The sequence below is a fragment of the Salarias fasciatus genome, chromosome 6 (genome assembly GCF_902148845.1).
Source record: "Salarias fasciatus chromosome 6, fSalaFa1.1, whole genome shotgun sequence".
In the NCBI taxonomy this organism is placed as follows: domain Eukaryota; kingdom Metazoa; phylum Chordata; class Actinopteri; order Blenniiformes; family Blenniidae; genus Salarias; species Salarias fasciatus.
The window spans coordinates 8,355,564-8,380,593 of NC_043750.1; the positions used below are offsets into that span (position 1 = coordinate 8,355,564).

A 25,030-nucleotide genomic window follows, 5' to 3' on the forward strand; every position below is an offset into this window, starting at 1 on the left:
AAGGAAAACAAACAGGACAAACAAACATAACAGATTTGCAAAACTTTAACCTGCGCGAATGGCCATTCGAGATACTCTCAACAAGTTACAATTGTGATGAATATTCGAAGGTGACAGGTATTAGAAGTGCAACACAAAGAAACGATGATGATAACAGCAATTGATTTTTCACAGTGGTAAGAGATGGAGTCCAGCTTCACACCCCTTGGACAGAAGCAATCAACCCAATTGTCCATTCATCCCACCCAAAGTTCACATGACCCACGTCTGGGTCTAAACAGCTGGTGACTCTGCGGAAGAGTCCAAGCATGTGTGGGTTGTGTGGGTGTAGGTCAAGTCGTGTGGGGGTGAGAGGTTGCTGGCTTCAGGAGCCCCTACCGGCCCGGCAGAGGTAGCACTTGGTCTCCGGCTGGAAAACCGGAGCTCCGGTTAGGCTCTCGGCCTGGTCTCTAGCTCGCCATCATTCTTTGCAGGACCGCAGGAAAAAAAAACCTGGCCTGTACAAAGCACCAAATAACGAATATCAAATACATGTACATATCAAATAAATACAAATCCTTGTACTAATAAATTGGACTGAAGTAATTGTGCGCACTGACCAATTTATAGCACTACCTGCACAGTAAGTTACACTGCAGTGAAAGTAATCCGAAAAGAGATTCAAAGAGTCTTAAATAGTAATAAAATACAATCTTTCAGTGTCAAAGTTCAATAAATAGTCATATCATTAAGTAAAATGCTTCATGCAAACTGTGGAAATTAATTAATTAGTCCACTGTTGACAGATAAAGTGCTCATTCAGTGCATCAGTGAAGTTTATAAGCCACAAACTTACAAGATCACATTCAAAAATAAAGGCACTTAAAATACAGCATCACACTTTTCTGACACCAACGATGGAGTATTTGGCTTATCATCACAGTTCATGTTAAGTTGATATTTTTGAAAACAAGGCACAACTTTGAATAACACCTGCCTCTAGAATGAATGGAGACGCTAGGCTAACAAACGGACTGAGCACTCACCGATTCCACGGTCTGGATTACACGTGTGTGCTCTAATCGCACGATCTCACACGCGGTAGCCGACGACTCCTATGATATAAGTGCATGGTCACGTAAGTATAGAGCAGCACAAAGACAGTTTAACCGCAAAGATGTGACCGAAACCGACCTGAGCACAGCCTTCTCTTGGCATCCCCACTGCCTCTCCGTGTCTCCCTACTCCCCAGCATGACCCTGCTAATAATAGCCGGCGCTAAGTCACGTGACTGTGTGACGTCGTCATGAATGAAGCGATCTGATTGGCTAATCGCCAAGCCAACGGGAACATGTCAAATGCCGCGGGATTTGAGAGAGAGTGAGTGCAGCAGATCTATAAATGTCTGGATGTGGACAAGAGTGAACAGTATAATGACAGGCTGTCAGGATTTGACACCTGGGTTACATAATGTCACTTGGAAATGGGACAACCCTTAAAGACAGTTACTTCCTTGGACCACAGGGGGCAGCACTGCTCAAGAGGGTAGGAGAAAGCCAGAAGTGCAGTGTTTCCTGCAGGGAAAAAGTTTGGCCAGGGGGGACCGCGCAGGGGGGAGCAGTTTTCAGACCGTCGGGGGGGTGCTAGCGGCTAGCGCGACGCTTCTTTGGACCGTCCGAAGGAGAGAGAGAGCGCGCATGCGTGGAACGTGTGTGTGTGTGTGTGTGTGTGTGTGGGGGGGGGGGGGGGGGGGGGGGGGGGGGGGCTGAAGTGGAAGAGCAGCCGTAATAATTTCGGTCAATTATCAATAACAACGCCCTTTATAACTGTAAGTAATGTGCCCTGTATTAGAAATTTTTAACATTTTGCATGTGTGACCTTGTTAATAAATGCATTCAAATGAATTTTCTTGATTTCTGTCTAATAGCCTTTGTAAATAATATCTGTGATAGACACTTAATACAATTACTCCCAAAGTAATATACAAATTTTTTTATTAATAAAATAACAGCAAAACGAACTATTTAACAAGCATTCTGGGTTATCCTTAACTCCAAGGGAGGTCTCGGAGAATCTCAAAATTAAGGGAGATAATGCTCCTTAGTCTCGCTCCTTTCCTCAACTTGTAAAGGAATGGGACACCACTTAAAGCTATAGTGCGTAACTTTTAAATCTCTATGAATGTCCGTTTTAGCCAAGCCACTACTACTGGAGATGACAAAATGCAAATTAAGCCGATCGGCTCCTCTAACATGTCGCAGGATTTTTCAATACATATAATTATTGCTTTGCGTGTCGACCGGCGACATTCCCGCGCTGGCGCACAGGAAATTAGGCATTTTACGTCACAACAAGAAGGGAGGGGGAGGACGTACGGAGGGTCTCATAGCAACAGGCTCAGTTTACAGTCTCAGGCAGACCGAGGAAGCAACATGCTATCAGGGTTTCTGCAAGACCTTTTCAGTTCGGGCGCCGCCCACGCTAAATTGTGCAGCGCCCGGACAACGGAGAGGAGGAAACAAAAACTTTCCGACAGTCGAACACCGGCAGCATTAGCAGCGTTAGCCGTTAGCAGCGTTAGCAGCGACACCACACCCCCCGGCCAAACTCTTTTCCTGCAGAAAACACTGTGCTTTGTGTTAACAGTCACTCCGTTTTTCATCAAGAAGCTGCAACTAGAGACCAACGGACAACAAATGATTTCTGCTGATGAGCACTGGGTCTTTTTATCCACTAACCTGTCAGTTACAAATTAGCAGGCACCTTGTCTCCCGTTTTAATAAGCTATTTGCGTTTCTGTGGCAAAAAAAAGAGAGAACAGTAATTACCTCTTCAGAAGAGTCCATCTTTTTTTTCACCAGCTGTCCTTATTCACACAGAATAAAAACCGTTTCTAATGGTGATTCGCACTGTGGAAACGCGAATAACCGCAGCAGGTTGGGGGGGGGGGGGGGGGGGGGGGGGGGGTGGCACCTGGGCGTACGTCATTCGGAAGCGCCGGCTTTATTGTTGTAAGAACGCAGAATTCCGCTAGAGGGTGACCGAAGTTACGCACTATAGCTTTAACTTCACGGGAGCGTGCATTTTGAGGAATGAGGAGTAAGATTGAGGATTAAGCAGAGAATTGGGATTCGCCCTATGTGTCCATTGTGACTGCGATAGATCTTTTTCTGAGCCGTCCTCCTCCATGTTAGTCCTCCGCTCGTCTGCATGTGTTGTTGTTGGTCGTGCGTGGTACCACATGACTAACGTAAAGCAGCGCAATGTCGCAAAACCAGTCACAGTACAGCCTATGCTGTAAAGATTCACTTTAATTGATAAAACAACGATAGAAACGATAGAAGAAAAATGACACGATAGACAGTTTTCTATCGTATCTACAATATATATCATCATATTGCCCACCACTGGTACACTCACAGGTCACATCCCATACTGTATCTACTGTACCTGGTTTACTGCACCAGCCATACCTGTCTGGAACATAATGACAGTTACATACACATTTTATACTCACCTGCACACAGTAAACATACCTTACACAAGCACGTTACTTGCCTGTACATTCATGTGCACACACACATTCACACCATGAACCTGAAAAAGGAACTGATAAATGGAAGAGACACAGTTGCAATATTAGGAAAATGTTTGTTTTGTTTGCTGAATAATTGAATGATTGAATGATAAATTCCCCCTAGAACTGCCACCTTAACGTGGTGGGGGAGTTTGAGAGCCCGCATGATCCCAGGAGCTATGTTGCCGGGGGGCTTTATGCCCCCTAGTAGGGTCTCCCATGGCAAACAGGTCCTGGGTGACGGCCAGACTGAGAGCAGTTCAAAACCCCCTATGATTAGAAAAAGAACAAAGGTCGTTACGTCGCCCGGTATGGCGCAGCCGGGGCCCCACCCTGGAGCCAGGCCTGGGGTTGGGGCTCGTAAGCGAGCGCCTGGTGGCCGGGTCTTTGCCCACGGGGCCCGGCCGGGCTCAGCCCGAAGGGACGACGTGGGCCTGACCTCCGGTGGGCTCACCACCCACCGAGGGAACCGTAGGGGCCGGGTGCAGCGTGGATTGGGTGGCAGCCGACGGCAGGGTGCCCGGCGACCCGATCCCCGGACACAGAGACTGGCTCTAGGGACATGGAATGTCACCTCGTTGGCGGGGAAGGAGCCTGAGCTTGTGAGGGAGGTTGAGAGGTACCGGCTAGATAGAGTCGGGCTCACCTCCACACACAGCCTGGGCTCTGGAACCCAACCTCTCGAGAAGGGCTGGACTCTCCACTTTTCTGGCGTTGCCCGCGGTGAGAGACGGCGGGCTGGTGTGGGTTTGCTTATAGCCCCACAGCTCAGCCGCCATGTGTTGGAGTTCACCCCAGTGAACGAGAGGGTTGCATCCCTGCGCCTTCGGGTCGGGGATAGGTGCCTCACTGTTGTCTCGGCTTACGGGCCGAACAGCAGTGCAGAGTACCCGGCCTTTTTGGAGTCCCTGGGAGGGGTGCTGGACAGTGCTCCGACTGGGGACTCCATTGTTCTACTGGGGGACTTCAACGCCCACGTGGGCAGCGATAGTGAGACCTGGAAGGGGGTGATTGGATCGCACGGCCTCCCCGATCTGAACCCGAGTGGTGTTCTGTTATTGGACTTCTGTGCTAGTCACAGTTTGTCCATAACGAACACCATGTTCGAGCACAGGGGTGTCCAGAAGTGCACTTGGCACCAGGACACCCTAGGTCGGAGGTCGATGATCGACTTTGTTGTCGTGTCATCTGACCTCCGGCCGCGTGTTTTGGACACTCGGGTGAAGAGAGGGGCAGAGCTGTCGACCGATCACCACCTGGTGGTGAGTTGGATTCGCTGGCGGAGGAGGAAACCGGACAGACTTGGCAGACCCAAACGTGTTGTGAGGGTCTGCTGGGAACGTCTGGCGGAACCCTCTGTCAGCATGGATTTCAACTCCCACCTCCGGGAGAGCTTCTCTCATGTCCCGAGGGAGGCTGGGGACATTGAGTCCGAGTGGACCATGTTCTCCACCTCCATTGTCGAAGCAGCTGCTCGGAGCTGTGGTCGTAAGGTCTCCGGTGCCTGTCGTGGCGGCAACCCCTGAACCCGGTGGTGGACACCGGAAGTAAGGGCTGCTGTCAAGCTGAAGAAGGAGTCCTATCGAGCCTTGCTGGCTCATCGGACTCCCGAAGCAGCTGACGGGTACCGGCAGGCCAAGCGAACTGCAGCCCGAGCAGTTGTGGAGGCAAAAACTCGGGTCTGGGAGGAGTTCGGGGAGGCCATGGAGGAGGACTATCGGTCGGCCTCGAAGAAATTCTGGCAAACCGTCCGGCGCCTCAGGAGGGGAAAGCAGGTCTCCGCCAACACTGTTTACAGTGGAGGTGGGGAGCTGCTGACCTCAACTGGGGATATTGTTGGACAGTGGAAGGAATACTTTGAGGACCTCCTCAATCCCATCGCCACGTCCTCCGTGGAGGAAGCAGAGGCTGAGGTCTCAGAGGTGGACTCGTCCATCACCCAAGCTGAAGTCACTGAGGTGGTTGGCAAGCTCCTCGGTGGCAAGGCACCGGGGGTGGACGAGATTCGGCCTGAGTACCTTAAGTCTCTGGATGTGCAGGGACTGTCTTGGTTGACACGTCTCTGCAACATGGCGTGGCGGTCGGGGACGGTGCCTCTGGATTGGCAGACCGGGGTGGTGGTCCCCCTGTTTAAAAAGGGGGACCGGAGGGTGTGCTCCAACTATAGGGGAATTACACTCCTCAGCCTCCCCGGGAAAGTCTATTCCAGGGTACTGGAGAGGAGGATCCGACCGATAGTCGAACCTCGGATCCAGGAGGAACAATGCGGTTTTCGTCCTGGTCATGGAACAGTGGACCAGCTCTATACCCTCCATAGGGTGCTCGAGGGTTCGTGGGAGTTTGCCCAACCAGTCCACATGTGTTTTGTGGATTTGGAGAAGGCATTCGACCGTGTCCCTCGTGGTGTCTTGTGGGGGGTGCTCCGGGAATACGGAGTCCGGGGCCCCTTGTTAAGGTCTTTGTATGACCGGAGTAGGAGTCTGGTCCGCATTGCCGGCAGTAAGTCGGACCTGTTCCCGGTGCATGTTGGACTCCGGCAGGGCTGCCCTTTGTCACCGGTTCTGTTCATAATCTTCATGGACAGAATTTCTAGGTGCAGCCAGGGGCCGGAGGGGGTCCGGTTCAGGAACCACAGGATTTCATCTCTGCTTTTTGCAGATGATGTTGTCCTGTTGGCTTCATCGAACCTGGATCTACAGCATGCACTGGGGCGGTTCGCAGCCGAGTGTGAAGCGGCAGGGATGAGGATCAGCACCTCCAAATCCGAGGCCATGGTCCTCGACCGGAGGAAGGTGGCTTGCCACCTCCAGGTTGGTGGAGAGACCCTAGCCCAAGTGGAGGAGTTCAAGTATCTTGGGGTCTTGTTCACGAGTGGGGGACGGATGGAGCGTGAGATTGACAGGCGGATCGGTGCAGCAGCTGCAGTGATGCAGTCGTTGTATCGGTCCGTCGTGGTGAAGAAGGAGCTGAGCCGAAAGGCGAAGCTCTCGGTTTACCGGTCAATCTACGTTCCCACCCTCACCTATGGTCATGAGCTTTGGGTCATGACCGAAAGGACAAGATCCCGGATACAAGCGGCCGAAATGAGCTTCCTCCGTAGGGTGGCTGGGCGCTCCCTTAGAGATAGGGTGAGGAGCTCAGTCACCAGGGAGGAGCTCGGAGTAGAGCCGCTACTCCTCCACATCGAGAGGAACCAGCTGAGGTGGCTCGGACATCTGTTTAGGATGCCTCCTGGACACCTCCCTAGGGAGGTGTTCCGGGCATGTCCCACTGGGAGGAGACCCCGGGGAAGACCCAGGACACGCTGGAGAGACTATGTCTCTCGGCTGGCCTGGGAACGCCTTGGGATCCTCCCAGAGGAGCTGGAGGAAGTGTCTGGGGACAGGGAAGTCTGGGCATCCCTGCTGAGACTGCTGCCCCCACGACCCGGCCCCGGATAAGCGGTAGAAAATGGATGGATGGATGGATGGATGAATGATAAATTGATTTAATGTTTTGTGAATAATCAGATGAGTTTTGCAGCAGAAAACACGGTTCAATGTGTCACTACTTATTTCTATGCACTTTTACCCTGCTTTTCAGGCATTGAATCCAACATCTTAAGGCCTCTACACACTACAGGATAATCAGGCCGAATTTTGCCCCAATCTCCTCCCAATAGCCGACAGGGTCCGATTGTCGGGAGTATGCAAATGAGTTCGGGTCCGATCTTCGTGTAGTGTGCGGTGTGTTCCGAGAGATTTTTTTCCAATCGGAGCCTCTCGGGAGGCGTCGGAAGGGGAGATCGTAGATAATGAACATGTTTAATATTTCCGATCGCAAATCCTGTAGTGTGTGGTGCGCTCCAAGAGGTGTCGATCAGCTCCGAGTAGACCTGTCCATACCCTCAAAATTAAGCTCCCTGATTGGCTGAACAGCTCCGTCTCACCAAGGTGCCACTGATTAAAAAAATCCACTCACAGCTGCCAGAGCTGGATGAATATATGTCTGTGAAATATGTTCACTATTATCGCTCCTGGATGAACTGTGTTTCCTCCATTCAGACCTAAACTCCGATCTAATATCTGCATCTCCGCCAGTCCTGCAATAATCCCAATGTCTTAATTAATCTCCGTTATTAACCATCACTGAAGAATGGGGAATAAAAAAAATAATAAAAGAAAAAAAAAACTTTCCGCTGACTCCGTGCCTTCAGAGACAGAGCGGACGATAATGAAACTTACCTAATCAAAGCTCAACGTGTTTTTATTCTGGTATAAACTATCAAATCTATGGACATAAAGAATGATTTAAGATATTTGATTATTTAAAAAAGTAGCTTTTATTTGTCACGGTCTGCTAATAACTTTATTCTACAGCTCCACTCGGGAGTCAAAAGTAAAAAAAAAAAAAAAAAAGAACACACGTCTGGGGATGGCTTCAGAGCAGAGGACGCACTCAGTAAAGGAAGTGACATCACCATTGTGCGACTTCAAAGTAAAATACCCGCTAAACACACAAGACTTTCTGACAATTACCATCTGTCATCCGTTAGCACTGTTCTTTTTAGCACTGCTAGCATGTCTCATCCTTTAAAATGAAGATGTTAGCATCTCATCTATTAGCATCTCCCATTCATTTCCATGGAAATGTTAGCATGCCATGTACTAGCATGTAGCTGTTAGCTGTTATTTTTTCCATTTTATAAAATTCTTCGCCGGTCCAGATGTGCGTGCCAAATTTGTTGAGTTTTCGTGCATGTTTAGGAGGTCAAATTGGTGTTTATTTGGGCATTAGTATTATAGAGAACGAGAAGGAGGAGAACAAAAAATGAACGAAGAACAATAGAGACCATGCCCCATGCCCGGAGGGCTCGGTCCCTAATAACCACCTCCCGCCCGGAAAACGAGCGTTCCGCCAGTGCGGAAGTGAACTAATGCCGCCAGCCACTCGCGGTGTAGGTGGCCAAAACAAGCACTCCTGCTGGCGCACAACCCGTGATCGGTTGATCATTTAGGGAAAAACATGCTGCAGATATCACAAACCACACACATCTGTACTCACTACAGTGAACTAATGCCCTATTCAAATTGAAGAGTTCAAATTGAATTCATCTAAAGCACAGAAGTTGCTTTGTCTTCTCTGACCGGAGCATTACGCCACTGATACAGCCAGCACATCAATGAAACTATTCCGTTACAGTATAGGTGGTGCATACTGATTGATGGTGCGTCGTTTATTTTTATTTATTTATTGACTATTTTCTGTTCAGCACTTGGTGTTGTTTTTATGAAAATGAGGTTAGTATTAATCTCCGTTATTAACCATCACTGAATAAAAAAAAATAATAAAAGAAAAAAAAACTTTCCGCTGACTCCGTGCCTTCAGAGACAGAGCGGACTATAATGAAACTTACCTGATCAAAGCTCAACGTGTTTTTATTCTGGTATAAACTATCAAATCTATGGACATAAAGAATGATTTAAGATATTTGGTGATTTAAAAAAGTAGCTTTTATTTGCCACGGTCTGCTAATAACTTTATTCTACAGCTCCACTCGGGAGTCAAAAGTAAAAAAAAAAAACACACACACACACACACACACACACACACACACATACACACAAACAGATTAGCTAATAAGCTGAATTATTATTAAATGTGGAGGGCAAATTATAATAAAATGATCTGAAACTATGTTTCCCTCTTCTGTACTGGAACATTTAAAATTTCTGACAAGGTGCTGATGTCCGTGCTCCGTGTGCACTTGGGGGGGGGGGGGGGGTCCTGCACTGAAGGAGTGATATGGATGTGAATGAATGAACTCAGGGAATTAACGAGTTCTCCACTTATTGAAAGTGGAGATGAATGTAAACACAGAAATGAAGGGAAACAGCACAAAGTCACGTTGGAGTGAGGAGCAGATTCTCAGCTGAAGAATCTTGTAGTGTGTGTTCCGCTCCAGAGCGACACCACACACTAGAAGATCTTGGAGAGGTGGGTGCGATCTGTCCTCTGTTGTCTTGTAGTGTGTGGTGTCTGGATCAGGGAAGATTGAAAAAGTCCTGTAGTGTGTGGCGGGCTTAAATCTATCTTATTGCTACGTGGTACCCAGCCCACCATGGGGCCCACAACACAGCTGATTGATGGTGCGTCGTTTATTTTTATTTATTTATCGACTATTTTCTGTTCAGCACTTGGTGTTTTTATGAAAATGAAACGTGCTTTGCAAATAAAGATTGACTGTTAGAGAGGGCGAGAGAAACTAGTTCAGCATGCGCTAAGATCAGCACCAAGGACAGTTCTGAATCACCGAAGGACAGAGATGGAAAAGAGAATGTGTCACTAGTAACGTTGACAGTTGACCACAGAGGTGTGCTTTCCTGAGATTACTGCGTAATCCCTGTGCAAAGAAGAGAATAGTTGTACTCTCATAAAGACTGCATCTGTTGACGCTAAATGAACTGCATTATGTTGAGGTGTTACAGAAGACGTTGCGAAGTCAAGAGTTACTACAAAATTGTGGGACATCGTGCTCTTCTTGAGAGGTGGGTGGCTCTTACAAGAGCCGTTGTGTTGTAAGGCCTTGGGGTGTTTAGACGCCTACTTGGCCTTGGCCGGCTTCTCGGTCTTCTTGGGCAGCAGCACCGCCTGGATGTTGGGCAGGACGCCGCCCTGAGCGATGGTGACTCCACCCAGCAGCTTGTTGAGCTCCTCGTCGTTGCGCACAGCCAGCTGCAGGTGGCGCGGGATGATGCGGGTCTTCTTGTTGTCGCGGGCGGCGTTTCCAGCCAGCTCCAGGATCTCAGCGGTCAGGTACTCCAGCACGGCCGCCAGGTACACGGGGGCTCCGGCTCCCACGCGCTCCGCGTAGTTGCCTTTGCGCAGCAGCCTGTGAACACGGCCCACCGGAAACTGGAGGCCCGCACGGGACGAGCGAGTCTTGGCCTTGGCTCTGGCTTTACCGCCGGTCTTTCCTCTGCCGCTCATTTTCTCGTCGGGTTCTCTGGAGTTGATTCTCTGAGAAAGTGAAGCGCTTTGTCTCCAAGTGTCCTTTATAAGAGGGCAGAGAGCGCGAGGCAGTCCAGGACGCACCAATGAGACGCTTTGAATGAACCGTCCTCCAATCAGCAGCTCAGCCTGAGGAGCGGCTCCACTCAGACCATCTGACCAATCAGAACAAAGCCCGCCGTGGTTTCTCAAGTGGATTTACACAGTTTCTAATATATTCAGTCTTTCTTTGTTCAAAAAGGCGCGCAGTCTGGAGACCAATGACAAAGAGAAGCGAATTTATATCATGAAGACTGAAACGCAGACAGAAGGCTTCATGTTTATATTTACAGCTTCACAATAACATTTTAAAGCCTGCTGCAGTCCCTTTGAACACAACTTATATTAAATAAGAGCAGCCTTCATAGTAGCTCCATATAATCTGGAAATTTTGAAGTTCTAAGTGGTTCACGGTGTCAGAGGTGTTTTAGTGTGATGACGGAAACACATGGAAACGATTTTTTTTGAAAAATGAAAACCTTTGTACGAGTGGTCTACTAGCTTTTGAGGAAATCGTCCACGAGTGAGAATAATCGTTGGCAGAACGGGTTAAAGCCGTATTGACGGAAGAAATAACGGAAATGTCAAGAAGTGTACCTTCCATGTGTGAGCATAATCAGACGTTACATGCCCTTCGATTTTGTTTCTACGAAGCAATGGTTCTTGTATCTGACGAGGTTTGCGTGCTTATAAAGTAACTGAGGCGCTACAATCGAGATTCAAGTGGCAAAAGGTCCTTCCGAAACTGAGAAAAAAAATAACGAACACCAGAACAGACCCAGACATTGTACAACAAGAAAGAGCTCCTGAGTGAGAAGGTGGGCGGCCCTGAAAAGGGCCTTTGTTTTGTTTGGTGCGGTCGCTGGACGGAGCTTCAGCCTCCGAAGCCGTACAGAGTGCGTCCCTGCCTCTTGAGAGCATAGACCACGTCCATGGCGGTGACGGTCTTCCTCTTGGCGTGCTCGGTGTAGGTGACGGCGTCCCGGATGACGTTCTCCAGGAAGACCTTGAGCACGCCGCGGGTCTCCTCGTAGATGAGGCCGGAGATACGCTTGACTCCGCCGCGGCGGGCCAGGCGGCGGATGGCGGGCTTGGTGATGCCCTGGATGTTATCACGGAGGACTTTGCGGTGGCGCTTGGCGCCTCCTTTGCCCAGACCTTTCCCTCCCTTTCCTCTGCCGCTCATTTTCAGTTCTCTGAGTCGAAGTACCAAATGTTCAATCCTCCCGCAGTCGCGGTGCTTTACATGCCATCTGAGGACGTGGTGGAAGACAGAGGCGGAGCCTGTACTGCTCATCTTTTCTGATTGGCCGCCACTGTTTTGTGTGACTGCACTGAAAAAAATAACTTTTAAGATTTACTTAAAAAAATCCTCGTAACAATTTGCACTAACGCTTTCTAAGTAAATTTTACTGCTATAAAATCAAATATTAGTTACCTCCCAGAAACAAGTAACATATATGCACCATTACAAGTAACAGTCATGAAAACATCAAGTAAATGTTACTTCGTTATCATACAGTTAGAAGTTATATTTATTTAAAATAATCAAGTAAATTTAATTCATTTTTTTCAGTCAACATCATAATATTAACATTATAAATTTGTATTTGATGTTATGAAGTAATTAAGTAGTTTCTATTTGTTGAACAATTCATTACTCATTTGATTTACTCACTATAATTTTGTAAATGTTAATTCTTTTGCTAAATGTTTTCAAATTTGAATTTCTTTATGCATTTAATATATCACAAATCACAAAACTAAAATACAGTTCAAATACAGTTTATTTATGAACACTTAACAGCAATTCTTCCTCCAATTCTCTCTGTAATCACAAATTTGCAGTTTTGCTATTTAAATATTAAAACCTTGCAACATTTCAGCCATCACTCTGGAGTAGTGGACTTTGAAGAATGCAAATTAAAACCTTTTAGGTATCAAAAAATCAACAGCTAAAAAGGCAGCAATTAAAACAAATAACATGTTAACTTTATCTTTAGTATAAATTTGTGAACATGAATGACACGAAAAGACCAGGTGCCTTAGTCCACACAACATGGGAAACATTTCTGATCACACAAATTTCCAGTTAGCCAGGGCACAGTTGAACTCGGAGGCGAGGCGCCAATTCTTAACGGCCTAAGCAGAACATCACAGTTTCAGTTTCACAAATGCTTACAAAGTTTTTTTTTTGTTCCAAGTCAATATCTCAGCAGTGAACATCCATATAAAGACAAGCTGCTGTACTGCCGAACATAAACGGAAGGTCCAGAAGAGGTGATATGCCTGCTGTGATGACAGCATTTAAGACAGTAACTTCAACTTTAAAGCTTGTACTTTTGGGGACAACTTGATCCCATCCAGCTCCAGGAAAAGTTTCTGAAACACCTCAAAAGTGTAGCGCAGTGCTGGCGGATATGCAAGGTTGAGGGCATAAATCAGACCCATAAGCAGTGCACAAGCTTTCGAAGTCGTCCCACATCCCGGCAACATCTCTTTGCCTTCAAGAAGGATGGACACATCCACAGGATCCTCTCCATCAGCTCCATGGACGACCAGGATTTTGAGGATGTGCTGAGCGGCATCACTGCGTCTGTCCACCTGCATAAAATATACGAACAGCATAAGTAAAAAAAAACAAAAAAAAACCTGAATCATTCAAAGTGACTTCATTATCAGGGCAAAATGCACACCTGTGCTAAAAATCATTAAGCATACCACTGATTACACTAAACTGAGTTCACATAAGACACTCGTCTCCTCCTGGCAAAGAGTCAATGACCTATTGAGCAAGTTTAGCCACATCTAAAAGAAAAAAAAAACCCTGGGTTTCTTTACTAATGTTGGTGTAAGAAAGGTGCTGGAGCAACTGTCTGTTTTTAATTTTTTTGGTCGTTTATGGAATAAATGCATTTATATGCAGTTTTTATGTTTAAACAGCAGGTGGCGCTGCAGTCAAAAAGAGATAAAGTTCCAGGTAATGTGTCATGGTGTGTGTGACAGGAGAGCAAACAATTTTCTGTCAGTGTGACTGCATACCAGTGTGTCGATGATGAAGTTTTGTGAAGTTTTCTTTAAATAAATCAACAGTGGCGAATGAATTCAAGCAATCTAAATGGATTATCAAATCTGAAGACAAAAAGAGCACTGGACATCCGTTTCATTTTTTAAAGCCTATAACACCCATCCCACTTGTCTGCTTCGTTAAAAATTTGCTGCAATAAGTGGTATTGCTTCAGTGATAAATTGCATTTTAAATAACACTCAACTTTTAAACACATCATTGAAAAAAGAAATTGTGCTTTACCAGGCAATCTTCAAAAAGTTCCTCTTCTTTCTCGCCAAGGTACAGTATGAGGCTGCGGATAACAGCTTCACGTCTCATGTCAATGGTAAGGCTCTGCGAACAGATTAATTTGATTTCAATACTGAACCATAATTCATATAAAACAAACTATCAGACAAGAACACAGAAGCCTGCATGTGCAATGAGTACTGATTTGAGAGCTATGTGTGGAATATAGGCCATAGAAGCCACCAAGAATGAAGATTTGTGCTAAATACATTAATATACACACCTGTGGGGCAAATTACGTGTAAAGGAAATCATAAATATAAGTATCATTGTTCACACATGGATCCAACAGCATGGAAGACTTTAAACTTTCAAAACAAAATTACCACAAACAAAACTAATGAAAACAAAGTGCACATAGACGTTTGCAGGGCAGATAAACTGCTGCAGTGTCCAACAGTGCTTTCAGCAGCCTGGGAGAAGTGATACTTTGCAGTGTGCTTGAATACCTGAACTATGAATTGGCGATGTGATTAGACTAGCAAAATTCTGAGTTGGGTACTGCCCTACACACCTGACTTAATTTGTCCAGGAATGGCCTCAGTTTGGTCCCCACAACGCCTCCCTTGGCCTTCATCAGGGCAGTAAGTTTTGGTGTGTAGTGGTCGAGTTTGTACATGAAGGTCTGCACCAAGGAAATTGTAGTGATTCTCCTGAATTCCTCCTTGATCTGAAATGACAAAAGATCACAACATCAAAAACTGGGCTAAATACTGTGATGCAGAATGAAGGGAGGGAGACCTCTGTGTAGGGTATTTCCAAGCCCGTAGATATTAATGGTGGATTAAGTAAGCAGGTGCTAAAATTCTGGGGTTTACATTTTTACCTACCTCAGCTTCACAAAACAAAGCAGGCCATCTCTCTTTGAAGTCAGCAGCAGCTGGACTGTCCCTCACAACCTCAAGCCTTCGACAAGAGAATGTTTTCGCCATTTTTTCTTGAATCACTTTAGTGTTGTTCTTCTTCTTAACCTCATTAAGAAGGTCCTGTCTCTCCACCTCCAGACTTTGGCTTGTTTCTCCACTTGGATGTGGAGGAAGGTAATTTACCTCTGCTCTCTTTGGTCTCTTGCAGTTTTTTGCAGGATTTCTCTCCCCAGGTGATTTCCTTTTCAGTGAGTTGATGTCAAGCTCAGGACAAGGTACTTCACACCTTCTCATTTTCGAACGGTAATTCGCCATCTTGTACTTGAGACGTTGCTGCCATCCGTACATACCCGAAAACGAGGTTCCGGGCTCCATTAGGCATGGATGCTTCTTTGTCAGAGCTTCTACAACTGCCAGTATTTGAAGACCAGTGGGATAGGCAGTATAGTGGAATATTGCTTCAGCAAGTCTCTCAAGTATGCTCGAGTTCATGCTTGGATTCTGAAGGAGTGAGCCATCACTTTCATAAGCCCTATTTCCTGCTTGAAGGAGCATCTCAACATCATATGAAAAGGTGGGTATCACGAAATTTGTTGGCCAAGATTCTGATCGATGCTCTGGGGGCTGTGATAAAATGATGGTGTCCGATGAACTAAGTGAGGAACTGTCATCCCGGAAAGACTGATCCAGTGGCGTTGAAGAGGAGGAAGAAGCGGCTTCATCAATAGGAGTCAATGTGAGAGTAACAGAAGGTTCTGTTTTAACTAGTTTGATTGTGTCTTTGTCCTTCACCACATCTGTTGACATTAGAGTGAAAAATTGATTGTCAAAATCTTTGTCCATGTGCATAACCGTAAAACTCCCGCTGAGTTGAAAATGATCTTGTGCAGCTGCCATAAGTTCCTCTACAGTGCCAGGGATTCCATGTGGTAGGGTTAACTTGTGAACTTGAGTCTCTTCAATAATAACCCGCAGTTGAATGGGGGCAGACATCATCACAACCCACGTGGAGCAGAACTGCAAGAGAAAACAAAGAACAAGGGCATGATTTCACAAGAGCGCACAATTTTTTTTTCTTTGCAAGTGGGATTGTACAAGGTCATATGTATTACCCGAGGTAGATGCTGGTTAGCAGCCCCCCAATTTTGAGAAGTGAGAGTATCAATATGGAAGCTAGGCAGTACAACCAAAAGTGTAGGAGTTTTTGGTCTACCCCTCCCTTAATAGTTTAGTTTTTGTATTATGTGACTTCTGTAAATCCAAAATATGTACACAAAAGTCACACTACAACACAAACTAACTGATTGAGGCAGTATGAGACAAGCAACTCCTGTCTACTGTGAGGGAAAATATACTGTTGTTGCCAGGTGTTTGGTTGAACTGAAAAGATTTTGCTATAACACCAGCAAATTTTCCCCTTAACTGAGTACAAAACTGTGATTTTTGTGTACTGTTACACACCTACTGTTATCACAGCAAAAGTTGGAACACTTCAAGTAAAGGCGTGAGCACTTTGTGTGGAAGTTTGTATGCACAGAGCGTTATCAGTGGACTGTGTGTGTTCACTGATAAAAAAAAACATGCTTTATATGAAATAAGTACAAGTCCAGAAAACGTGTCATATAAAACATAATCACAAGCTGGTTTGAAACAATGTAAAGTTATACTTTACCTAGTTTGACAGGCAGATGTGGTGTTTAAGGCTGACCATTCGACTGCCTTCCATTGCATATGTAGCCAGTGGGTATATGTCTGTGAGTTGTGACTGCTCAACTACTTTGACTATGCTTGTGGACTCCAACTTGAAACATCTAAAATGCTCAGAGTACCATGCATTTTGCAGTTTTATTACAAACACTAAGCTGTCCTGAACAATGATCATTTGTAGAATTTCAGCAAAATCAGGCAACCCACCAGTGGAGCCATAAACCAACATCATGCCAATACTGTAACCGGTGCCCTGAAATTCTGCCTTGGTTGTCATATGAACAACTGCTTCTTCGGGAAATTTCTGTGATAGAAATTCTTGAATGTTCTCATTTACAACTTCTAATGGAAGTCTTGACATCTTTGATACAGAAACAGCGGGTTTTTTGACATTTGAACCATGTAGTTGGTATGCAATCATGGACTGGTGTTTATTTGCCATAGACTTCAAAATGTTTCGGAAGCAGTTTGTCTGTCGCACTATCTTCTTAAAGAAGCTATGCTTGGCTTCAAACCTCATTGTCCATAAGGTCACAAGTGGGCCAAACGCTTTAATGAGCTGTGGATAATGCTCTATAAAATGGTGTTTTGGAATCAACTTCTCTTGTGGAAAAACACTGCTAAATCTATGTCTATGCTCAGAAATGAGGCTGTCAAGGTGACCAATGCTTTCTTCTGTGTGGGAAGGTGACATAACCAATTCAACAATATCTTTGAGTGTCATCAACAGCTGCCATGCCTGTTCCTCTTCCTGAACTTTGGAGCCTATCATAAGTGGAAGCAGCCTCAGTAAGCACCAATTTTCATGGGCGTTACCACCAATGGTTTTACGAGAGGCAAAGGTTTGCGGAATACCTTGTGGACAGTTTGTTCTGTCTTTCCACTTATATGGAAACTGATGAATGATTCTATTGAGCTCTATGAGGGAAAAATAGTTTTTCTTTATCAAAATATCCAGACACAAAGCCAGCTCAAATGGTACAATGCCCTCAAGTAAATCATGCAGGACATCAGGCGGGTAACCTGTTGTCACATGAAAATGATTTAACTTTTGCGTGATTGCACAATGTCTTTTCACTCCGTGGCTATGGGTGTTAGTGGACAAGGCTACTTCAACATCCGACTTGTGCTGCTGTTTTGTTCTACGAGGGAATGCTCCTGTCCTGACTTCAAGGTCTTGAAACTGGGACCGCTCTCCAACACAGAATCTGCAAACGTATGTGCCACTGAAACTTTCAACGAACCCACCAACTGAGTGTGCACCAAGGTTATCTGCAATCACTGAAAATACAGTGCCTTTCACAATTTTTCCCAAACAGGGCACAAAAAGGCCATCATCTTCAAAGCTTTTCAAATCATTTAATAATGGCTCGAGCACTTGTGGATAGCCAAATTTCTTCACATCATCTGCCTTGCAAAGAACAGCCAAGTAAATTGATGATAATGTAGACCTTAATACACACGGAATATCAGCCAACACCCAGTAAACAGCCGTAACCTTGTGCTTTTTACGAGAGGTTCCTAATGGGTTACAAATTTCAAAATCATCACAATAGAGTAGAAGTGAAAGTCGTAACTCCTCTCCAGACAGAAATGTGTTTTCCTTGAAGTGGGAACCATCACGAAAACCACTATACTGACATGAAGAACCACAATGTCCTGCACTCCTGAACACCTTCTCTTGAATGTCCCGGTTTTTCAGAATTTGTGACAAGGATTGCAGAATTGGCACATATTGGAATGTCTTTCCCTCATTTGCGTCAAGAATATACTCTAATGGTTCAACAATAGAGAATTGTTCTTTCAAGTACTTATTTCTCTGATATGCTGTGCCAAGAGGACCTCCTTCACTTAAGGCCGAACTAACAGGGTTTAATTGGCAAATGCTATTTACCAAATCTTTGATTACCAAATCTTCAATGGTGCAATTATGTTTTTCTAACGTGTCATGGACAATGTTTTTGATAATAGGTCCAGATGCTGAACAAGTAATAAACTGAAGCTCATCTACAATCTCATCGATACATCTGCTTGGCACATTGAAGATGCAGTCTAATTTAAGCAATAATGAACCAAGATGATCAACAAGGACTTTACTTAAATCTTCACCCTCTCTGACAAGCGTTTCATCAGAAGTAACATCACTTTTGTCAGCAAGCCAACTACTATCCTCTGCCTGACTTGAATATGTCTGAAATACTTCAGGTTTAAAATCTTGAAGGCAGTGAGGATTGTGCTTCCTACTTTTATGTGAAGCAAAAGTTGAATATATATTGGTAGTGTAGTCGCAGTCTTTAAAAACACAGTGAACAGTTTCGTGCTTTTTCAGATGAACCCCAAGGTGTTCAAAATACTGCTTCTCTGTGTTAAAATGAGGTGAATTACATACAAGACACAAAAATGAAAAAGTTTGCTCTGACTGTTCTGTTTGTGTGTGATCTCTAGACAAATGTGTGCGAAGTGCTCCCCAACCTTTAAATGAACAAGGGCAATCTGGGTACAAACAGGGGAGTGCCCGACCGGTGTGTAGATGTTTCAATCTATAATGCTTCAAGAGATCTAAACGTTTTGATGTCTGAAACTTGCAATTTTTGCATGACCATATCATAACATAGGAAGCCTACTGTTTCTCCCTGATGACAGAAGTGTGGAAACCCGACAATGTCCTTCTCCCTACACCTCAACTGTCCACTGCTTTGGCTCGTCCTAAGAATGTCACCCTGTAAATGAACAGACACAATTTGTGATGTCAAAACAATGATCAAAACATTAAGCTACATTTCTTAGAATTATATTACACAATGTAGTTAAAAAATGAACAAAATACACAAATGTTACATTATGTATACACAGATTTCCACATACCTGAACAAGACTAATGTTGCAGCCTGGGTCAACTCACTCCTCCTGGCAAGTTGTCAATTTCTATTCAACTGGCTGCTTGGCCTGGCACATGACAACACCTCACTGTCATACCCTTCTGCTTCCTGTTAAAAAAAAAACAAAACAAAAAACAAAAAACATGAGAATTTGTTTAACAAATTACAGATTACAGATTACAGACTTGCACTCTGAGAAACAATAATGACATAACTTAAGTAGCTGGACTCACAGTAGAGCCTTTACTTGGTTAAATGATCAATCAAGTAACATAATTCATTGTTTTAAGGGGATCTCCTAGCAAAATAAAATATAACATTTTCAAAGTATGCTTTAATTAGTGTACAATGAGCAGAAAGAATTCTGTTTTCACCATAAGCTGCTTTCACACATGCACTGAAAACCTGAACTTCTCCTACCTTATACAAATACCAAATAGCCTGCAAACATCCATGAACTGAAAATACAAGATTAACTTCCCTGCGTGCTCCATTGGAGTACCCATCCCTCCACACTGCATTTCTAGATACTTGCCTCTGAGTATTCAACAGACAAGAGAATGTTGTTCCTATTTTTACATATAGTTAGCTCACAAACAAGCCAGTAGCTTTAAGATACATTCTGGTGCATTTAAATAACTTACTCACTGAAATTAGTAACATTAACTGAGTTACTGTTCCACAACACTAAAAGAAATATCATTTAGCTCTGTTTTATATTAGCCCCACTAATTAACCAAGCACAAGTTAAAAGCAAAAGTCACTACTAATGGAGTGAAACAGCTAATGTTAGCAGAGCTGTCCTGCACTAGTAGCATGTTACATACACTGAAATATTATTCGCTTTGCTCACTCTACTGATTTACCGAGCATAACTTTCAATTTAGCTTCACGAAATAAAGTGGAACAGCTAACGTTAGCATAGCTCTCCTGCACAGGTAGCACGAGGTGTGGATGCTTAAATCTGTTCACGTTGGCCAAAATCATGATTAAAACTAACGTTAATGCACGCGAGAAACTATCTCACGGATCAATATGTTATCACAGACTTTAAGCAAAAAGGCAATAACTTACGTTTCACCGGAGCTCACGCAATGCAGTCGAGCAGCACGTCTCTGACAGACGACTTGCACGCAGTCTTCCTTAATTAGTGGAGCTTGAACCGTTAAAATCCTCCCGCGCTCCTCTGTCAAACTGCGCATGTGTGGATTCAAACACAAGCTACATTTTCTAATTAAAAGGTACTCACTGTTTCTAAGTTTATGTGGCATGAGAATCGAACATGTAAATACTATGAGCAATTCATAAATATAATTCACTCTTCCTTCACAGTTCATTAAATACATGAATTAAATATAATGTTTTACTTAAGAAAATCATGTTGTCTCTGAATCAAAATATTACAGTGTAAAAATTAATTAATTCATTACATATATTTTACTATAGCAAAAAGTCAGTTTTTTCAGTGTGCCTTGGATTGGAGGCTCGAGTTATTAGTTCGTTATTTACACTCAAAGAACGAACCTTGATGTTCTTCTTCTCCACTGAACGTTTCTGTTGATAGTTCATCGTGAGCCGCCTGTTTTTCCTTTAACGCCACTTCAGAGCGCTGTGTTTGTGCAACATTAGTGTTGTTTCTGAGCCAGTATGGCTAAAACTAGTGATGGCAATCTGAAGCAACAAAGCTTTCAACACAATTGTATCGAAAAAAGGTTCCGTACTCGAAGCTTTTCAAATCAGAGCCCAACAAGGACCCCTGGTGGTGAAAGTCAAGGAAAGCATGTCATGTGTCAGAGCTGAATGAATGAATGTGATGTATGAGTAATTACATTTTCTAAATTATTGAATGATTTGTCCACATCACTAAAACCTAGTATAGCTAATATTTTGATGGCAGCATTTCTATTGTTCATAGGCCAACTTGAATAACGATGGGGATGAAAAAGCAGAGTGTTCATATGCATGACTGAATGTGTTTGAAGTGACCAGTACATTTGCTGTGTCTCACATAACAAGTCAGCAGCAAGCTGACTTATCATTTGAGACACAGTAATTATTTAGGTATCATGAGAGATGGTGGAAGTGAATTGACGTTGACAGATGCTGGCCACAAACTAAACACTGGACCTAGAAAAATAAATTACAAATGAGGGATGTTTTTTAAAGAAGGGATTTGGTCTGACAAAACAATACTTTACATATGACTTATTGTTGCAACTGGCAACCAACCACCCCAAATATATGTCAAAGTCTAACATTAACAATGAACAAAATATAGGCATAACACATTTGCTCATAACACCATTGTTGGGTGAAATGAACTTGCCCGGGGCGTCTGAGAAGCCGGCGCCGGCCCTGTCCACAACCCACAAACAGCTGCAGCGCGTTTTAAACCTGTGAAGCAGCAGCTGAAGCGTCACGTGGGTGTGCGCGAATGAAGCTTCAGACGTCACGGATCACGTGATTATCAGGAAACGAATCAAGCTCCGATACAAAGCTCCACTGAGAAGAGGTTCATTTTTTCAACACATGCTTCGAAGCTTCGGTGTCACGGTTAACATCACTACATTTCGTCATGAACGCACACAAAAGGCAGGAAAACACACAAAAACTCCACACAGCTCCATAAAGTCCTCCTGCAGAATCGGCCTGCGGGCTGTAGTGTGACTGGGCATGCCCAGACTAGTTCAGGCTGCATTTATCCAGTCACCAGCAGGCGGTGCTGTTGGATCTTTAGGGCTTTCTCACACCTTAAGTTTCCTTTTGTCCGCCATTACTCCGCCAGATCCTTAACGAGCAACAACTGAGCAGGATTGTCCAGAAAGTAAGAAAAGACTGGCTTCTAGCACTGCCACAGCCCCAGCACAGACCCCACCAGGTAAAATAAACTTAAATTTTACTCCAGCACAACTTAAAGAGCACGGAAGGAGTTCCCCTTTTCCATGCACGTACATGGACACCAGCCACAGGCACTAGTGTTTCACTAAGCTGCAGTTACGCCCAAGGCCTGCAGGGGCCAGTGTTTCAAATACAATGTGAAAACTCCTTAATTAATGCACCTTTAAATGTGTTGGTCTGGTCCATACTATAATATAATGTTGGCATAAAGCAATATACAAATTTATCTATGAGCTCCACCTTCCTCTCATTGACCCCCACATTATCCGAAAAAGCGTGGTCAGCCTTCGAGCTTCCGCTTTTTCACGCTGTCAATCAACGTGTGCCTGCAGCCAGAGGCCACTCGCCCAGGCAGAGGTGAGTTAGCTACGCAGCAGCTTAGGGCCTCCACACACTACAGGATAATCGGGCCGAATTTTGCCCCGATCTTCTCCTCCCGATCGAGGCCGACAGGGTCCGATTGTCGGGAGTATGCAAATGAGTTCGGGTCCGATCTTCGTGTAGTGTGCGGTGTGTTCCGAGAGATTTTTTCCGGTCGGAGCCTCTCGGGAGGCGTCGGAAGGGGAGATCGGAGATAATGAACATGTTCAATATTTCCGATCGCAAATCCTGTAGTGTGTGGTGCGCTCCGAGAGGCGCCGATCAGCTCTGAGTAGAGCTGTCCACACCCTCGAAATAAAGCTCTCTGATTGGATGAACAGCTCCGTCTCACCAAGGTGCCGCTGATTAAAAACATCCACTCACAGCTGTCAAGAGCTGGATGATGAATATATGTCTGTGATATATATCCACTATATATGACAGTGAAACAGAAAAGCCAGAGCTTTAAACTCAGCCGTGCAGAAAGTGATGGTTAATCCTGTCGCTCCTGGATGAACTGGATCCTCCATTCAGACCCAAACTCTGATCTAATGTCTGCATCTCCTCCAGTCCTGCAATAATCCCAATGTTTTAATTAATCTCCGTTATTAACCATCACGGAAGAATGGGGAAGAAAAAATAATAATAAAAGAAAAAAAAAAACTTTCCACCGATTCCGTGCCCTCAGAGACAGAGCGGACTATAATGAAACTTTCCTAATCAAAGCTCAATGTGTTTTTATTCTGGTGTAAACTATCAAATCTGTGGACATAAAGAATGATTTAAGATATTTGATGATTTAAAAAAGTAGCTTTTATTTGACACGGTCTGCTAATAACTTTATTCTACTGCTGCACTCGGGACTCAAAAGAAAAAACAAAACAAAACAAAAAAAACACACAAACAGATTAGCTAATAAGCTGAATTATTATTAAATGTAAATTATAATAAAATGATCTGAAACTATGTTTCCCTCTTCTGTACTGGAACATTTAAATTTTCTAACAAGGTGCTGACAGTCCGTGCTCCGTGCGCACGGCGGGTGGGGGGTCTGCACTGAAGGAGCGATACCGATGTGAATGAATGAACTGAGGGAACGAATGAGTTCTCCACTTATTATTGAAAGTGGAGATGAATGTAAAAACAGAAATGAAGGGAAACAGCACAAAGTCACGTCGGACGACGTGAGATTTGGAGGAGTGAGGAGCCGATTCTCGGCTGAAGAATCTGCTGGTGTGTGGTCTGCTCCGGAGTGACACACACACTAGACGATCAGGAGAGGAAGATCGGGTACGATCTGTCCTCTGCTGTCGTGTAGTGTGTGGTGTCTGAATCGGGGAAGATTGAAAAAATCCTGTAGTGTGTGGCCGGCTTTAGCTAGGTTACCTCGGATATATCCATTGTCTGCTAAACATCAACTGTAAACAGCTAAACATGTAGGATGCTGCGAACTCAGAGGCACTCATTTTGACCCCACAGGTAATGCCAGCGCACAGTTAAAGGGGCATGGCTTGGTAGCTCACTTAAAGCGTGGGAGGGCGGAACCTCGAGACATTGAATTAAAAAAAAACACAAAAAAAAAAAATCTCTTTCTTTCAAAACTCCAGACATGAGCTTTAAATACTGTCAAATAAATCATTTTGACAGTATATATTGAATTGCTTTTCCATTGACAAGTTAGTCATGTCACTGAGAGTAGATTTCGCTTCATTTGCGCTGTAGCAAGATATAAGGACGCTAGTATGATCTGGTGTGATGTTCAATGAACGAGTTGTTTGTCTGAACGGCTCTTTTTAGTCAAAGCTGAGAGCCGGTTCACAGCTGTCTGAGAGGTGTTCCTGTGTGCAAATTATCCAGGCTTCCTTCACGTGTCTCCTGTGTGCCTGATGAGTCTGGGCTGTCACCACTGCCTTCATCGGAACGACTGACGACATCTTCAAGCTTCAGTTTTCCAGAGCAAGCTCCAGTCACCTGCATGCAGCAGCTAACTAGCAGAGGAGTGCTGCTCCTCACAGCAGCAGAAGGAAATGCTACAGGAAGTCAGTCACCAGTTAACAAGGAAACCAGTTTTATCAGAGGTTTTTGCAATGGAAAACACACACACACACGACTGTGTTTACAGTGGCGAATGTGCAAGTGAGCATATCACAGAGTAACTGGTTCATACACAGAAATCAAATGCAGATGAACTACACCACAAATCACTTTAATCACAGGACAAAAGTTACAAGCGAAGAAACAATGTACCGTGTGCGCCCTTGACCAGTTGAAGAGTTAAAATAAACTTCTCTTTTGCTCTTTTCTCTCTATCTTCTGTGTCTGTGTCACTCGTGTCTCTCTCATGTCTCTTTACTTCCTGTTTCCCATTCAGCGCTAG

General features: G+C 44.6%; 3 protein-coding genes across 3 annotated transcripts in view; 1 reads left to right on the plus strand and 2 right to left on the minus strand.

The window, feature by feature from the left end:
* LOC115389924 (histone H2B 1/2-like) overlaps nt 1-25,030 on the plus strand; it is an 84,386-nt gene that overhangs the window by 56,486 nt on the left and 2,870 nt on the right. Inside the window, exons 2-3 of the mRNA XM_030093513.1 lie at nt 10,102-10,113; nt 23,673-23,675. Of these exons, the coding sequence (XP_029949373.1) occupies nt 10,102-10,113; nt 23,673-23,675 (15 nt within the window). The remainder of the gene's footprint in view (nt 1-10,101; nt 10,114-23,672; nt 23,676-25,030) is intronic.
* LOC115389927 (histone H2A) lies at nt 1,210-24,427 on the minus strand. Its single transcript, XM_030093515.1, has 4 exons — nt 24,422-24,427; nt 17,765-17,767; nt 10,137-10,528; nt 1,210-1,220 (listed from the first exon to the last, which is right to left on the minus strand). The coding sequence occupies exon 3, from the start codon at nt 10,523-10,525 to the stop codon at nt 10,139-10,141; it is 387 nt and encodes a 128-aa protein (XP_029949375.1). The 5' UTR covers nt 10,526-10,528; nt 17,765-17,767; nt 24,422-24,427; the 3' UTR covers nt 1,210-1,220; nt 10,137-10,138.
* LOC115389948 (histone H4) lies at nt 11,460-11,785 on the minus strand. Its single transcript, XM_030093537.1, has one exon. The coding sequence runs from the start codon at nt 11,769-11,771 to the stop codon at nt 11,460-11,462; it is 312 nt and encodes a 103-aa protein (XP_029949397.1). The 5' UTR covers nt 11,772-11,785.

Excerpts from the sequence above, each read along its gene's own strand:
- LOC115389927 (XM_030093515.1), bottom strand. The coding sequence starts at position 10,525 with ATGAGCGGCAGAGGAAAGACCGGCGGTAAAGCCAGAGCCAAGGCCAAG.
- LOC115389948 (XM_030093537.1), bottom strand. The coding sequence starts at position 11,771 with ATGAGCGGCAGAGGAAAGGGAGGGAAAGGTCTGGGCAAAGGAGGCGCC.